Source organism: Ambystoma mexicanum, chromosome 3q (assembly GCF_040938575.1).
Source record: "Ambystoma mexicanum isolate Mex_15411 chromosome 3q, UKY_AmexF1_1, whole genome shotgun sequence".
Classification (NCBI taxonomy): domain Eukaryota; kingdom Metazoa; phylum Chordata; class Amphibia; order Caudata; family Ambystomatidae; genus Ambystoma; species Ambystoma mexicanum.
Window position 1 is genome coordinate 604,065,826 of NC_090926.1, and position 18,376 is coordinate 604,084,201.

An 18,376-nucleotide genomic window follows, 5' to 3' on the forward strand; every position below is an offset into this window, starting at 1 on the left:
ATGAGTGTTAGTCAATTGGGAGTGCAGGATTATGCTGTGCTCATTATTATTCATAGATCTGTTAAATTGCAGTTTTCCGCTATAAAAATATGTAACTTCTTTGGGTGTGGCGAGTTCCGTATCAGTTCAGTTCTATGGGACCATCTGATACTTTTTGCATGCAATAAGCCATTGTTTTCCTAGGAAACAGTGCCTCAATCATTTGGCCTACTTGGAATTGTTTTTGTCGTTCAGGTTTTCGATAATTCACCCTAAAGTAACAAATGAGAGTATTTGATTTAAGTGGTTTGCTGATGTTATTGGACACTCCTAAAAGACATTTGTGCAATCATTTGGAACACCATTTTAAGCTGCCATTTAACCATGCACAAAAATAGAATGGCTGCCTCTTAAACGTAAACATTAATACTTCTGTGACTTACAAAATATTCCATTCAAGGCTTAGAAGACGCTTTGTTAGCCAGCCGGGTTGACGCTCAGTTCTTAATGCCAAAGCATCCTCCCCCACTGCCAAGGAATCATCCTGTCCCCTCTACCTTCTACAAGCATAGAAGCATGTTTTCTTTCCAGTAATTCTGCTGTACAGCTTCACAAGAGTGCTTGCATCAGAGCATATACCAGGCGTCTGCAACCTTTGGCTCTCCAGGTGTTAGAGATTGCAACTCCCATGATCCCTCACCATTCACGACTGGCGGTGGCAGATGCGAGTTATAGTTGAAAACATCTGGAGAGACAAAGGTTGCAGACCCCTGCACACAGACACATAACCAATAGTCAGATAATTCACCGGGAGGGGCTGTCTATCCTCAACTAGTTTATTTTCATTATCTCCTCGTGTTTTTTCTATTTTCTTCAGATTATTTCTGCTACTTCAGCGGTTTTATTTTAATTGTGTAGCTAGGCAGCTGAAGCGGAAGAGGGGCGTTGTAATTGAACGACTGTCAAACATGTTACGGTCTTATTTATATTCAAATTGCCGTGGAATGCTCGGGTTTAACATTGTCATTTTAATTTCACAATAATCCTATGAACTAGTGTATTCATATTTACGATAACATTCCTTGTGCGAATAAAAAAATACTACTGATTTGTGGAAAGCAAGCAGGGACACTGCGTTTTAGAAATCTCTCTGCAGAACACAATTCTTTCTTGTTTGCCCAAGCTTCGCGAATAGTTGCCGGAGTGATTTCTTACGACTTGTTGAAGAGTGGGTTTAAGCTTGACAGGCCATAATGGGGCGGCCTCCTCCCACCTGTGGAAACGGAATTCCTGACTGCTGACATATGCCGCTGGGGGAGATAATGCACCGTCTGTGGGAATGGGAACAACAGCTCCCCTGTCAGGGGTCACAACTGCGAGGTTCTGCGCATGCTTGCACAGTACATTCCTGCACATAAACACACACAACAAAAAAATGACTTCCTATAATTTCACCTATTTAATACTATTAGGCTCAACACATTGATTTCAAGAGATTGATTTTCGGCTATGTCATAAATCACACTGAAATAAAATGAGTTGTTTACTATTTTAGTCCCTAATATGCAGTAAAAATAAATACCTATAGAATGTGACATGGGTGGTCTTGTACAATCCCTTCTATGTCAAACGATTGGCCTTCTGCACGAAAAGCAGCAAGATCCTTCATAGAGATAAGGGCCTGCCTGTTAATAAAAGCCATTCAATTGTGCAACTGGAAGGATAGTTTTAGACTGCACTTTTTAATTGCACGCTGCCTTTTAAACATTGGCTTGCACAGGTGGCGTGTGCAGTGAACATAGTTTAAGTCAGAAAAAGAGGTGGATGCCAACGACTTATTTCCCTACCTTGTGGAGCAGCAGTGTGCCCAGAAAGGGACACTCAGATAATGTTTATTTTGGAATAATAGCTATTGAACGTGATCAACTAAAATATGTTAAAAAAGTACACATATTTGGTTGTAAATTATAACAACGGGTTAAAATGACTAAACAATATAAAACTCACATTCGCTGTACACACCATTTGCGCATACAGCTCCCAACAGCCTTTTTGTTTTTAAGAATTTGAGGTGCTGTACGACTTGTCAGTGAGGCGCCAACCACTAACTTTAGGCTTTTTCAAACGTAGTATGTTTTCTACACGCATTCAACTTCTTTCCAAACGGAAGTGTATATTGCAGACATGCATTTCTCGCGTCATTTTTGCTGTTCAAGCTCTGTTTCAGAAGTTGGGCGGGACGCCCCCTCCACTCCAGGCGCCGCCCCGTGTGTACACTCACGCTCAGGTCTCTCCTCGGCTAATAGAGGGTCAGACCAGCCTCAGGTATTGAGCCTGCTTTGCACAGCGTTTGCTTTTGAATAGGTCTAATGGGGCGTGTATACGTTGCATTTATGTGCGGCACAGCGAGAGTTAACTTTTGAAAAGCAGCCGTCCCTCTTTGATTCACATGAAAGCCTTTGCTCGGGTGGTTTCTCTTTCAAGTGCACGCGGGAGAGTCCTTCTCCTCACATGCGAATATCCGAAGGGACAGCCGGGAGGATGGAGAAGAAAGTGTGCGTGATCCAGACAGATTTTCGCCAGTGTCTTCCGGCCATCAGTGTCCACATCAAGCCTCTTGCACATGTAAGAAAGCACGTTCATTTCCTCTGATTGCAGAGTGGGTTTGCTGTAGTAGAGCATCTTAACATCACTGGCACCGAGTTGGTTAATTATGGGCATTAATACATTAACTGTAAGCATCTTCTTGAAACGACGTTTGTCGGAAGTAAATAGTGTTATTGTAATGGCTGTCTTTTCCTACAATACATTAAGAAATGTTTAAACTAAGCACTTGTAATGAAATGCTATCATTAAAAGATGGTTGGGGGGAATTCAGTTACTATGATGTGCCCATGTGTCCGGCATTCTCACTTTCAAAGGCCACATCCCTGCCATTTCACTTTTCATACAGTGCTTCATGTTGGGGGAGGAGGACAGGAATGGGGTTGAGGGGAGGCGTGCAAAACACTGCAATAACATACCCTAATTGTGTTGTCATTTTCTAGAAACAAAAGCAACAATGTTAATTTGAATAGCACTTTGTAATGAGTCCTGGAGGTCGTGCGCTAATGAACAAAAAAATTGGACTGCCAACGTGAAATTGCACAATATTTCCCACGAGGTGGTGGGGAACTGGGGGGCGTGCACAGGTGTTTAATGGACTGCAACAATAGACACACTTGGCAAGCGTACTGACTCTTTCTTATACACAGAGTACACTAATCCTCCTAACTTAATGTCCAGAGGTTCCAAATGAAAAAGGTGGCCTACTATACAGTAGATTCACGTCACTGGGGGCTGACCATTTGTGTCACATGGTGTGCTTCAATTGCCTACACACACATTTATATTGCAATAGACACACGTGTCAGTTTCAGACTGTGCAGTGTACATTTGAGGCCTCTACGCTACTCAGACTAGCTGCTCTTAAGTAAGTGTTGTTGCTGGATTTAAGAAGTGGCGGTGCAGGAAAACGTGTGGTACTAACAGAATTGCTGTCACTTTTCCTGCTCCAGCGGACTGTGAGTTTGGCCCTGGAGTGGGGGATGTACATGCTGGAGGTAAATCCCCCCACTTTCACGAGGAAAATCCAATAAATCAGCAGAATTATAGCTGCAGTAATTCCACCGAAATCCCCCACAGAGTCCTATGGATTCCAAATGGATGAGGACTAACACTTCCACCACTGCTTGTAATCCAGTGGTAAATCTGCCAGACCAAGTGGTGGTAACAATAGCTACATGGGACGGTATTCCAGCAGATTTACCACCAGACTACCGCCCAACTGGTAATGAGGCCCATAGTACCCAACCGTCCAGTACAAGCTATACGTATCCATGTAAAGTATGCTAACGGCCCAGTACAAGCTATAAGTTTATCCATGTAAAGTACTCTCATTTCCTGGATTGTACACATAATCACTTTAATGTCTAGTCCTCCCAATGAAATGTGATTGAAAAGGACTCAAAACTGTAGACAATGACCAGTACATTAGAAGGAATTTCATCACCTTAACACATGTGAGGCTCACCCATTGGCCCTTCGGTTGCAAATGCAGATTCCAAGTTATAATATGTAGAGCATATCTTTTTTTAATATTGTGATTGTTTTTAAATTACAACTTAGAGCCTGTATGACATAGTAATGTCTAGTGCCATAATATTGCCTCACAATCCACATAAAACATGTGGCACTGCAAGTCTGCGGCAGTTGCAGACCAGAGTAAATTAGTGAAAGGACTGGGAGGGACAGGGCTCATCCATTGCCAGGCAAGGTGTCACTCTTGCAATTATAACTGCAATGACAAATTAAAAGCCAACCATTGGAAAATCTGACAGTTTTGGTATTTGCCGCTGATCATAGCAATTTCCATTTATAGACATGAATTTGTGTTTGCACCACAATGAATGGGTCCACCTCAGAGAACAATCAGGCTGAAGTGTTGGACATCACGTGACTATGAAATACTTAGAACATTTTAAATGGGGAATGAAGCCTGCAGCATATACAGCCTACTATGGTTGCTCTGTAAGCTGTTAAAGCTGGTGTCTACTTCATTTTCACAGATAAGAACAAGGACATTCAAAAAGTCACTTCATCCAAACTGGGCCTTGATTAATGCAAATAGGGGCTGCTTCTAGTTTACAGCAGGAACCTTTATATTTCAGGCAGATGGGTTTGCCATCCGTCCAATCAAGTCTGACTGACAATATTTGTTTGCTAATTCAATCACTTCTACCAACTTCTGCCACAGATCACGTATGTCTCTCCAAAATGATCAAGGCCTATATCGATGGCTCAATGCCTCCTTTTTCTACAATTGATCATTTCTCTTATAAAGGACGTCACATTGTTGACATTCTGAAGAAAACCTCGGATACACCTCTTTTGAAACCACAGGTCCTTGATCCCTCTCTTCCTTCTAGTTACAGACCTATCTCCAACTGTTGATGTTTGCTAAAGACACCTGAGAGCTACCTCATTACACATTACCAGTAGAATGTTCAGCTCTTAGGAGATAAGCATCAGCATCTGCCTTGATGCTGAAAGATCTGGCATATTGATGTTGCTTGATCTGTCTGCATCATTCAATACATTAGACCTTGCAATGAAAGGATCTGGTACAACATGTAGAGATCAAATAATTGGAACAATGCCCCTGCAGGTTACACAGTACATTTGTGGGGGACAGGCCCCACATATCCACCTCCCATGCCTTCAACATTTACCCAAACCCCAACTACCCTTTAAAAAAATATATACCCTAACTCCTCAAACCCCATAAAAATGCAGCAGAAACAATGCAGCAAAATGACCACGATGAAATAGCCCCCTACACGTTGTGTCGCTATAACATTTAAAACTTGACACCTCAGCGATCAAGTGATTTCACTCCTTTCTTCAAAACAAGTGCATTTGAGTTAAGCTGGAGAACTATGAATATAACATCACTATCGCAATGTGTGGGGTTCCTCAGAAATCCTGCCTATTGCCCATCTTGTTCAAAGTATATATTACACTTCTAAATGACCTCCTAGGAATTCTTAAACAGAGAAAATAGTTTGTAGACATGTACAATTTTCCTCGAGATTTTCACATGATTTTAACAAAATCTTGTCATCTGGGTAGATTTGACATTGCACCCCTTTGCTCTAACCTGCTTGTTAGATTTACCCCTGCAAGTTAGAACTGGGGTGTCATTTCAATCTAACCAAATGACACCCAGATGCTGTTAATATCATTAAGAAATCCAGAGGAGAATTTTGTATCTCTGCAAACTCTTGTCATTGTTCTGGAAGACTGGATGAGGTCTGGTAACACTTCTTCCTCCACTCCTTTTCTCTACTGGGTTCCCCAAGACTCTGTTCTAGGTCCCCTTTTCTTTACACTCTATACTATCTAACTGCCTACTCTCATCTCCTCCTACAATCTCTCATTCCATCTTTACACTGATGACATCAAATCATCTTTTTTCTAATATTATTCTGATTCACTTCATTCAAAGCCTATAACTGTCTCTCTGCTATTCTTCACCTCAATGCCCCCATAACTGAGGTCATCTTCTTTCCTGCTACTTCTATTCCCTCACCCTCCCTCCTTCTACACTCTCCTTTCCCCCTCAATCCCTCCTGTTCAGTTCATCAGCTCATAACTTCAGTGTCATCTTTGATCTGCCTCTCTCCTTTTCAGTTTGCATTTCCAACACTGCCGGATACTCCAGCTATGCTTTATTTAACATTCTCAGTGCCCGCCCCTATATTTAATTTCATGCCACCAAACTTCTTATTACCTCTGTGTTTTATTTCAAATGTATCTTAAAACTCCCCTTCTATCTGCCCTAAACAACAACTGATCCCATTTTCTCTACTGTCTGCGGATTACTTTAAAATATATTACAAACTGGGATTGAACCATTTTCTTGTGAATGTGTTCAGCGCTTTGACAAAAGCGTTATACAGATCAAATAAAATACAAATACAAATGAAGGGCTAAGGCAAAGGATTAGGACAAAAACAAAGGACTTCGATGAAGGAGAGTTAGAATGAAGAATTAGGAATAGGAAGAATGACCACGAGGAAGGACTTGGACAATAGAATAGGGAAAAAGACTAGGATGAAGGACCATGATGAATTAACAGGACTAGGACAAACGACGTGGATGAAAGACAATGAGGAAGGAGAAGGACTAGGAGTGAAGACACACACAAAGGACTAGGAGGAAGGTCCGGCACTGGGACACAAGTCTAGAACTGAAACAAAAGATGAAAGGCATGGATTAGAGTGAATGGCTGAATGAAGGACTAGAGCTAGGGCAAATGACTCGAACAAAGAACTAGGGTGAAGGACTACAATGGAGGAGTATGTACAAAAGAGAATCATTCGGACACACAATTCGAATGAAGTATTCATAATATAAATCTGGATGAAACACCACGACGAAGGAGGACTCAGATAATAGTCTAGGATGAAGGACTAGGACAAATGAGGAAGAATGATTCAAAGGCCTAAGATAAAAGACTAGCATGCAGAATGAGAATGAAGGACTAGGGTGAAGGACTATTACTATAATCCTGGTATAGAAACAAAAAAAGGATGAAGGAGCAGGATGAAGGACTAGGTTGGATGTGAAGGACTAGGACAATGACAAGGACGAGCATTAAGGAGAAAGACTAGAAACATGGACTAGATAAAAGGGATTAAATGAAAGTGAATAAGTAGGATGAAGGACTAGGATGAAAGAGAAGAAGTAGGATGAAAGATTAGGACAAACTACAAGGACTAGGACAAGGGACTTGGATGAAGGACTAACATGAACGACTACCATGCATGGCTGGACAAAGAACAATGACTAGGACGGATGACTATGGGTAGAAGAAAGAACAAGGATACTTTACTAGGGCAAAGGACTAGGATGAAGCACTGCAACCGAAGAAAATAACTAGGATAAACATCAACAACAAGAACTAGCTAATGGAGCAGTACTAGGAAGAAGGACTAGGGCAAAAGACGAAGACAAAACACTAAATGAATAGGACTTGGAAAAAGAACCAGGAAGAAAGACATGGGGCCTCATTCCAAGCATGGCCTCCAAGTATGGCGGTCTGGAAATAAGGGTGCCAGTAGAAATGTACCAGCACCCTTTCTGGACAGCCATAATACGAGAATGCCGGTATGGGCACGGATCCCCCGACAGTACTGAACTGCTGGGTTTTCAGGCCCCTACCATCATGTCTCTCACTGAGGCATCGGCACCATTAGCAATGGTGCTGGTGCTTCAGTGTTCCCATTCCCATGGAGTCCTATGGCACCTGGATATCAGACAGTGAAATTGGTGTTACAGGGTTGGCGGCAACCCGTCCGGCAGCACCAGTGGGTTACTGCCAAAGTCATAATGAGGCCCATAGTCAAGGACAAAGGACAAAGGCCTAGGAAAAAGAGCCAGACCAAAGGACTAGGATGTAGGAGAAGAAACAGTATAAATGAATATGAATCGTTAAATGAACCTGGACAAAGAAGGGTTAGAAAAAAGGACTAGCACTTGGATCAACAACTTGGATGAAAGACTAAAACACCAAGGATTCGTGAAAAGGAATAAAACACAGTATTGGGCTAAGGATTATTTCTAGGATAAGGGACTCAAATGAAGTACTAGGACAAAAAGGAAGGTTTGGGAGAAAGGACTAGGACACAGAACTTTGATTAGGCTAGAGATAATGGCAATGGGTGAAATATTAGGACTAGGCTGAAGGACTAAAATGATATGAAGCTAGAAAGATAGTACACAGTGAAGGACTAGGGCAAGGACTATGAATAGGATGATGATATAGAACCTAGAAGAAACACTAGGACTAATGACCAGGACAAGGATGAAGGAATAGGATGATGGACTAGGACATGACTAAGACAAAAGGCAATGCCAGGGACTAGTATTATTGATAAGGAATAGATCAAAAGAATGGGATGAAGCACTTGTTTGAAAACGATTGACTAGAATGGAAGAATTGGATGAAGGAGAAGATCAAGGTTGAAGGACTAGGAAGAAGAAAACAATAGGAGAAATGACTAGAACAAAGCACTGGAAAGATAGACTATTACTAGGATGGAGAACTAGAATGAAGAACTAAGATAAATTACCTGGGTGATGGACTAGGGTGAAGGGCTGGGTTGAAGGATTATAACTAAGACAAATGACTGGGACAAGAACAAAGAACTATGATGAAGCATTAGCATGAAGGATTCGAACAAAGGAAATGAACAATGCCGAAGGACAATAATACGTACTAGAGTGAAGGAGAAGCACTTGAAAAATGATTAGAGGAAAGGTCTAGGATAAAGGAGAAGAAATAAAATGAAAGAATATGATCAAAGAGTAGGACTAGGATGAATGACTTGCGGCACTCCATAGGTTTTGGACTTCAACTCCTGTGATCCCTCACCATTAACTTTGCTGTGTAAGGCTGATGTGATTCTAAACACCTTTAGAGCCAAAGGTTGAACCCACCTGAACTAGGACAAAGGACTAAAACAATGGGCAAGAACAAAGGACTAAGACATAAAACAAGACAAAAGCATAGGACAGAAGACAAGGACAAGGGAATAGGGCAATGGACCCGGACAACCAACAAGGACGACGTTCTAGGATGAAGGAGAGGGACTAGAATGAAGGACTGGGACAAGGACTACAATAGATGACTTAAATAAAGGAATGAAGAGGAGGGCGAGGGTAAATGACTGGGACTTTGAAAAAATGACTATGAAGATGGACTAGGATAAGTAAATATGAAAAAGTTCTAGGAGAATGGACTAGGACGATGCGCTAAGACTAGGATACATATCTTTGATGAGGAACTGGGGTAAAGGAGAAGGAATAGAATGAAGGACTAGGATTAAGACCTAGGATGAAGCACTAAGACTGTGTCAAAGGACTAGGATAAGTGATTATTCCATAAATGCATGATGTAGGATTAGGATGAGGACAAACAACTAGGTTGACAGACTATAAAGAAGAAGTAGGACAATTAGAAAGGACTAGCAGCATCTCTTGAATCCGACCTCACAAAGGCCTTGAGGAGGGGGCAAATGGCAGCATACACCTGCGGGAGGACCCCTTCCAGGTCCAAGCAGCCCCACCTCACATTCTTTCTTGCCTGTCCATGTGAATCAGGGACAGGTGTTTTACCGTCGTGTGCATCCTTCTGCCCCCTTTGGTCCCCCCAATAGTCCTTACTCACTACTATACATAAGGGGTGTTGATCACTCTCCACTGTCTTGATGACTTCAAATGCCCTCATAAATGCCCAAGCCTCCAGGTTAACCAACATATAGTCAATTTTGCTAACGTCCGACCATTATCAAAAGTAGGAGCAGCAAGACGGTCATCAGAAAATTGGCCATTACATGCCGTGAGGCTAACAAAATACCCATCTCGTCAACTGCCTTATACTGTATCTTCGGGGGGGGGGCAAACCCCAGAAGTTGTCCTCCTCTGTCATGGCATCTTCCAAGATAGACACTGGCTCAATCTGAGCAATAAGGTCCCACATGATCAACATTTTTGAAGACCCGAGGAGCGCCCCCTCCAAGTCATAACTTCATCCCTGCACCCAGGGACGTCATTTAGGGGTCGCCTGAAGTCTCCCTTCCTACCCCTGTGGTCTCCCTTTCTACCCCTAAAAAATTTAAATTAAATAAAAGATCTTTTTTTTTTTTTTACTGGAAGCTCCTGGGCTGCGGCCAGTGCCATGTGGCTCTTTGCTTCTGGGGTGGCTGCCTTTCTTGTTCATGTCTCTTAAAACATTTATTTTAAAGAACAGGAGTTCCACAAGTCTAACACTTTCAGCAGTGACCCTAAATAAGAAAGAATAGGAATACCAAATAATGTGTCTTTCTGAAATTCTGTACAATAATTGCTAGACTCACTAAAAGGGGGTGAGCCATTGATTTAGTCTGTTCTTAAACACATCAACTCAGCTTGTCATCCTTCTAAGGTCGATAAATGAGTACCAACACAGGTTGGGTGATATTGTATGTTTATTTTATCTATATAAAGCACTTAAGCTTAAGTGCTACATAATAGCACATCATTACCATTTGACCATGGACGTCTGCTTGCATTCACAGTAATTTGGTAATATGGGCCTATACATCTTAATGATACATATGGCGATCCATTCTTGTAAGAAATGTGTATCACATTATAGTGATATTGTAACCATATTTCTCATAGTGTACTTAGGAACAATGCTATGTGATGCCACTTCCTGTTTTGGCAAGGGGTGAAAGGTTGTGTTCCATCGCTTCATGTGACATAACTTTGAAATGGGGACAAATGACATCACTTCTTGTGATGTCATCAGAGGTCAAAGGTTGTATAATGTCACTTCCGCTACCGCTTTCATTTTGGTGATATGACGTCCCTGCCTCCACCAGGCATACCACTATTGTAAAAATGTATGACAAGGACAGAGGTATTGTCCCGTAGTTTTAAATCCAGCACCAGAACATCAGGAGAATGCATGTCCAACACCCTAGCTGCTTTCAATAGGGAGTCATTAACCGAGAACACCAGGCCCCCAAACGGGTGCCCCCTTAGTCCTTTACATGCTGGTAGAAAAAAGGTTGCTTACCCCTCCAAATTTTATTGTTCCAGGGCCCAAGTTTCCTGAAGCGAAATCACCTCATGACCCCTGATAAGCAAACACCAGTCTCCGTCAATAAGATATTTATCATCCCCTGCTGTATTCCAGGATAGGACCCGCACCCCGGGCAATGAAGCTGGTAGGATCTCTACCACACATTGAGTTGGATTTGCTCGCAGCACGCTATCATCCAATTCCTCGGTGAGAGCAGAAGGAATACAACTCCACCTTGCTCGGGGTGATCAAAACCCCACCCCTGTTTTTCACTAAGGCAGACAAGCCATTCTTGTATCTCGCCACCAAGCCCTTGAGGAAGCGTTTCCTGAAGACTTTGTTCCTAAGTCGCGCCTGCAAGTCCTTAGTTGTTGCCATGGCGATATGTCTGGACACTGCAGACGCAGAAGCTGTTCTTGCCTCTACAAGTTACTGGAGTTGGACAAGAAAAACTCACATGAGAAAGGCCAAGGTGTTGAATAATGCAATGGTGTAAAGATATCTGGTTGTGGAGCTGTCTCTTTATTTGCAAAATGTTGACTGTTTTTATTTGTTCTCTGGCAAAGTGGTGATTATGTATTTTGTGTGGAAGTGATCTAAGAGCTAAGTGATCATGATGTTGTAGCTGATGTGGTTTTGTTATCCTGTACTGCTTTTATGACTATTTTGTTGAATTAAAGCAAATAAAGTAAAGTAAAGTAATCAACAATTCATTTTCCGTCCAAAATGTAATACAGCACCAATCCTTAAATTAATTTTGACACATAAAAATACAACAGCAATTAATTTCCGATCAGAACAAAGGTCAATCCTGATTATAAAATAAGACGAAATTAGATCATAAAAAATATATCAGCTATTCTTAACAACTCTTGTTCCTAATATACAATGCACTTTATGTAAATCTAGAAAAGGCCCAAGCCACAAACATATGATTAGCTTATAGAGGGTATATAAAAGCAGAACAACAATGTCATTGTCTAGACCTCTGATCACTCAAAATCTGATATACTTGTATGTTTTTCCAAGAAATGCATATTTCGGGGAAACAAGTATGAACAATAATAATGTCTCAAAAGTTAGTGCACCAGCTTGGAATCCTTTCATCTTCCTGAAATACCATTATGTGTTACCAAACTAAAACATGCCAGAGTTAACAAAATACACTGGAACTAATTTTCTAAATTAGCAAAAATTGCTTGGAGCGGACCTCTGACATTTGCACTGATGTGCAAACTGGTCCCCCCCCAGGCAATTTCCATTATTTGCACTGTGGAGTGCCAATGAGAAGTGTAAAGAGACATTGGAAGCCCCTTTACACTTCTTTATTTGAACTTTGCAGGGCAAATAGAGCAAACCCCATGGTTTTTACTGGTGCAAACAAACAAGCGAATGCCATGGGAAATCATTGGTTTTATGCCAGCATGTAAATCTCTTGCTGGTGTAAAACCAATTTATTTTTTAAGGTGGAGGCCCCCTCCCTCTGCATTCAAAAACAATGACAATCTGCTGGAGCATGAATAGAGCCATTAAGATAGTCATAAATGGCATAACCCCTGTCTTTAATCCCTCCATTTATGCTCCAGGTGACTCCAAAATGAGCACCTATGTTTCAGGTATGGTGACCAATCAAAATAGGTTCAGATGGGGTCATTTGGGACATTTCTAAACGTATATCGCTAGATTTCATCACTCCCCTATTGGCATTACCGTCGTATATAGATTGAATAACTTCTTATCTCCCTCTACACTTAGATTATCGGTAATCAAATTTGTTATCTTGGATCCTGCAATATGGCAAACAACCATGGTATTGTATGTTCTTTTTCACTGAGCACAACATGAGCTAAACTTCTTTTTGATAGCACATATGCAGGGGTCTTCCGTAGAAGGCATAGTCAGTTCTCTGTAGACTGCATAGTTCCTTTCAGTTTGTGCTAATCTAAGACGTCTTTGAAAAAAGGAGTTTTCAGTACATTGAAGTTTAGTCATATTGGTGAATCCACATGTTTCTGCACCATGCAAAAACTATGTTTCTTACTTTAGAATCATACACTGTTAAGATTAGTTGTACTGGTTGGACTCTGTAATAGATTGCCAATTTAAAAATGTCACCAAATGCTTGTGCCATTTTGTGTACTTTTTTGCTGATGTTTGTCTGGATTAAAAGTTGAAAAAATTGGGTGCCTACATTATCATGCAATGCAACATTTGGAATTGATGCCTCCCTGCAAGTGTATGTGGATTATATGTGATAACTATGATCATCTGATGTTGTTTATGTATTCATTTTATATTCTATATTATGGTAAAACATTTTATTTCAGATGATTGTAGGGTGATCATGACAATTGAGTGCGAGAATTAATTTGAAACTTGATTTCAGTGACAGTATGTTCTTTTCATAATAAAGGGTCTGGTTGGCTCTAGGATTGGAACCTGCCCATGCTAAGCACCATTTATAGGTTGGAAGGTTTGTTCTGGTGTCGCAAGATCACAGGAGTGGTTAGGGGTTTAGCCAGGACCCCAATTTGGTGCGTATGAGAGGTGGGTTTACTCCTGGTTATCTTGTCTGATTCGGTATCAATAATCCTTCTAACACGGTAGTTAGTGCGATACAGGTTCGCTTTTATTGATGGTTTATGAAAGATTCCACTTGATACAATGATTAGTGTGTAGAACACTGTTATGGCATTTTATGCCTTGGTGCGGTCAGCCGACACGTGTTTCAACCCAACCGGGTCTTTCTCAAGGCTGAACAATATTCAAAAAAGGTGCAAAGTGATATGTGGTAAAAGACATTTTGTGACCAGCATGTTTAATTAACAAACATTAAACGTGGTGGGTGATGTGTGGTGGTGGTGGGAAATTTAAAAACATTGCATAATTATACATTGCATTTACAAGTTGGATTATTAACACAGTAGACAGAAGAAAAAATGGGGAGAGAGAAAAGAGAGAGGTTAGCAAGAGCGGTGGGGAGGAGGATGGGCGGAAGGAGGATTGGAGAGATAATTGGTCTTCTTACCAAGTATGTCATGCTGCGGTCCCTGGGTGGGGTTCTTGTTTTATTGTGGGTGGCTGTCCTTATGGCAGTCTAGCTCCTATTGGGCTCTGAAAATAATTCATGAAATAGTCCGTGGTTACAACTGGTATATGATTATGATTTGTATAGTTCGAAGGGGGTGGGTTGAGCCCTTTCTTAGGTATGGCGAGTTTCAGCGAGGGTTGGATCGAGGTGGCATTGCTTACCTTCGTCCGAGTAGTGTCTGTGATGCGTTGCTCCCTGCGGCTTCAGTGGTGAATGAATGCCGCCATGTTTAATATACTTGCGCATGCGCCTACCAGCCATGGTTGGACTGGCGGCGCATGCGTGAGCGTGTGGTGTCCCAGCGGGTGCTACTGCGCGTGCGCGAAGAGATAGTGTTCTTGGGAGGCAAATTGCGCATGCACGGGTGCGAGTTAGCGATACTGAAGTGTGCACATTTGATGTTTTTCTGAATGGGCCATGGCCCGGTGGAATGGGGCGGTATTGTTGGAACCTAGGAGGGCAAATTCCAGGGGGATCAGAATGGAAGGGTGTAAGTGGTGGTTTGCTAATTTCTGTTATGAGTGGATAGCTCATTTAAAGTGTGATTGGATAAGTCATTACGGATGGTCAGTCGTGGCTTGCCAAGAAATTTGTCGATGTCTGAAACTGTTATTCGTGTTCGTCGGTCGGGCCAGGGTGTGATGCCCATTGAAGTATATCATGGTGGAGGCAGATTTGGTGGTTGAGAGGGTTTACAGAAAGACATTGAGGTCGTGATCTCTGTTAAGACCATTTTTAACACATCTAAAGTGACAGATAAGTCGCGCTTCTTCTTGTCTGAGTTTCTGGATTCTGTCTCCTCCTCTCGGGCCCAGCCTGACGATTTTCAGTCCGATGAACCTTATTTCACTTTTGTCGTTCATTTGGTGATACTTCTGCCAGTGGTTGGCCAGCGGTAGTTTAGGATCTTGCGAATGTATGCTGTTCATATGTTCCCTTATCCTGATGCGAGCTTCTCGGATGGTGCTGCCAATATATATCTTGTCACATACGCAAATCAAAGCATAGATCACATACTTACTTCTACAATTGATGTGCTCCGTGATTTTAAATATTGGGCAACCTGCGAATTTGGCACAGTTAGTTTGTGTCGCATATTTGCACATTGAGCAAGTTCCGCATTTAGTGAAGCCTATTGGTGTTTGCTTGCTGAGCCAGTCTTGTGCCATGATGTGTTTCTCCGCGAGAAAGGAAGGACTAAGTAGGTTCCTGAGAGTTGGTGCTCTTTTGAACGACATGCTTGGATATGTCTCAAGCTGAGGTTCGATATGTTCATCCATACGGAGTAGCTCCCAGTGTTTGGTCAAGATTTTTTGGAGGGCATGACTGTCTTGGTTGTATCTTGTGACAAATCTAATCTTGGGGTTGCATTCCTGTCTTCTGGGTTTAGGTGTTAACAGTGTAGATCTTGGAATGTGTATAGCTTGTTCTCTTGCCGGTGTCAGGCTTTGGGCGGAATAGCCTCGGCATCTAAATCTGCGATCCAATAGGTCGCATTCTTCTGTGAAGGATTTGTCTGTGTTGCAGTTCCTTCTCGCTCGGATGTATTCACCTTTTGGGATATTTCGTATAACACTGTTCCTGTGGCAACTTTGTGCATGAAGGGTTGAGTTCACTTCCGTTGGTTTACGAAATGTTCTGGTTGTAATTTTGTTGTCTTCAATCATAATCTTGAGATCCAAAAAGTCTATTTGTTCCGAGCTGATATGGCTAGTTAGTTCAATGCCATAGTTGTTAGTATTGAGGTAATCCATGTATTGGTTTAGTTCATCTTCTGTCCCTTTCCATATCAGGATGATATCATCTATGAAACGAGCCCAGTTGACAATTAGGCTGGTGTATTTGGTTTCCTTCATTGCATGCTCTTGTTCGTAGGTATGCATGAAGCAGTTGGCTAATGCTGGAGCATAGCTGGCTCCCATAGCGATCCCCTTGATTTGCTTGTAGTATTCACCGTTGAAAATAAATATGTTGTTGTTGAGTGAAAATTTCAGGAAGGATTTGGTCATTTCTACTTGATCGAGGTGTGACGCTGACTCGTATTTGAGGAGGTACCCCATACTCGATATTGCAAGTTCATGGTCTATTGATGTGTACAGGGCCTTGACATCTAAGGTGGCCATTAAGAAATTCGGTTCCCATTTGATTCTGGAAAGTATCTCCAAAGTATGCATGGTATCCCTGAGATAGGTAGGGATCTTGACGATGAGTGGCTGTATTACATTGTTGATGTATCTTGCTAGTGTTTCAGTAATACCGCCAATGCCACTCATAATTGGTCTTCCTTCTGGAATGGTGTCAAAGGTTTTGTGGATCTTCGGTAGGAAGTACAGCGTTGGCATAATTGGATGATCCGTTCTGAGATAGTCATATTCATCCTCTGTAATGAGTCCTATCGCTTGGTATTTGTTTAGGAGTTCTCGGTGTTCCCTGAGAATCCTGGCTTGGGGATTGTTGTCCAGTTTCTCGTAGTTGCCCGGTATTTGGAGGTGGTTCAGGGCCATTTTGATGTAGTCTGTTCTTTCCATAATAACTATATTGCCTCCTTTGTCTGCTTCCTTGATCACGATGCTGGTTTCTTTTTGTAGATTCCTGAGTACCGTTTGTTCCTCTTTTGTTAGGTTGTCTTTACTATTACTACCTCTGGTACATCGATCTTCCAATTTGTGGAGGTCATTGGTCACAGCTTGATGAAAGGTGTCTATGTAGTTCTCCGCACATAGTTGTGGATTGAATTTGGATTTGCTTTTAAGCTCTGGGATTTTCATGGATACACTCTGAATCCCTAATTCTTGCATGCATTCTTGCTTGCTCTTGTTGTTCTCTGCAAGCGTGCTTAGGAGGTGGATGTCTTCAAGGTCTCTGATGGTGAGCAGGCTGGGTTTTGGTACCGTTTCTGGTGGTTTGTAAACCGTTGTTTTGGTTGCGAAGAATTTTGTAAGTTTGAGGCGTCTAGTAAATTTGAATAGATCTATTTGTATGTCTACAAAGTTGTTCTTGCTTGATGGTGAGAAGGACAATCCCTTATTGAGTACCCTTATTTCCAGATTCGTGAGTTCTTTGTGTGACAGGTTCATGATCAGATTTTGTTGTGTTTCTGTCCCACAGTTTTCTGTGATTGTGACCTTGTTTGTCTTTGTTCGATTTCCTCTTCCAGGTCTCCTGCGTCCTCTGTCTGTTCTTCCCCCCCTTTCCTTCTTCTTGAGGGGTTCCTGTATTTGTCAATGGGGTTGCGAAGGATACCGATTTTTTGTTGCTGTTGGGTTGTGATTTCAGGCGACTTGCCTTCTTGTGTAGTTTTATTTGGTCTAAAAAAGACCGCTTAGCTGTCTCCTTTACCGGTAAATTTGATGATTCTTCCTGATCGCTATCAATTTCTGAACTTGCACCCGAGGTGTTTGGGGTACTTTCTTTGGACTTCTGTTGCTGTTGGTTCTGATCATATTTGGGTTGGTAGGTGAAGACCCGATCTTCCCTGTAGTCTTTGTCGTCTCTGAAGAATTTGTGCAGCTTTCTCATTTTGACCTCATCTTGATGGGTTTTGAGTATTCTATACATGGTTTTGTAGTTCTTCTCCTTGGTTGCTTTGGGGGCATCGTATATCTCTATTTCCTTTTTTAACTCTTCTAGTAGGATCACAATTCTTTCATGTTTTCTTTTTGCGTGTTCGATCAGCAGTTCTATCATTCGTAAAGAGCCTGTTATGAGATTTTGTTCCCATTCATCTGCTAAATCTGAGTCGAGTGGGTCATCGAAATCCGGAAAGATAATTATCCTGAGACCCCTCGGTATTTTCTTTTGTGCCGCATATTCCTGCATTGTTGTTTTCTCCCAGAATTTGTTGATTTCTTTTTTAGATAATTTCTCTAGTCTCATGAATTTGTGCTTCAGATCTTCTTGTAGATTTGAATCTCGGAAGGCGTTATCCGTGGATCCTCGTGGGGCAAATAGCGCTCTGATGTCTTCGTTCCTTGACATCATGTATTCTGCCATTCTTTGGCTGTTCCCTTTTTCGTGTTGAATTTGTTTGGAAAATTTCAGGCGCTGTGAGCAAGGCTGGTTCCCTAGTAGTGAATAAAGGGTCTGGTTGGCTCTAGGATTGGAACCTGCCCATGCTAAGCACCATTTATAGG

At 41.8% G+C, this 18,376-nt stretch overlaps 1 protein-coding gene across 3 annotated transcripts in view; it reads left to right on the plus strand.

Annotated features, from left to right (window-relative positions):
* The first annotated feature begins 2,283 nt into the window (after window positions 1-2,283).
* MYH16 (myosin heavy chain 16) overlaps window positions 2,284-18,376 on the plus strand; it is a 1,358,245-nt gene continuing 1,342,152 nt past the window's right edge. For all 3 annotated transcript variants that reach the window (XM_069654472.1, XM_069654473.1, XM_069654475.1), the window contains exon 1: window positions 2,284-2,604. In XM_069654472.1, coding sequence (XP_069510573.1) covers window positions 2,491-2,604 — 114 coding nt within the window. In that variant the 5' untranslated portion in view covers window positions 2,284-2,490. The remainder of the gene's footprint in view (window positions 2,605-18,376) is intronic.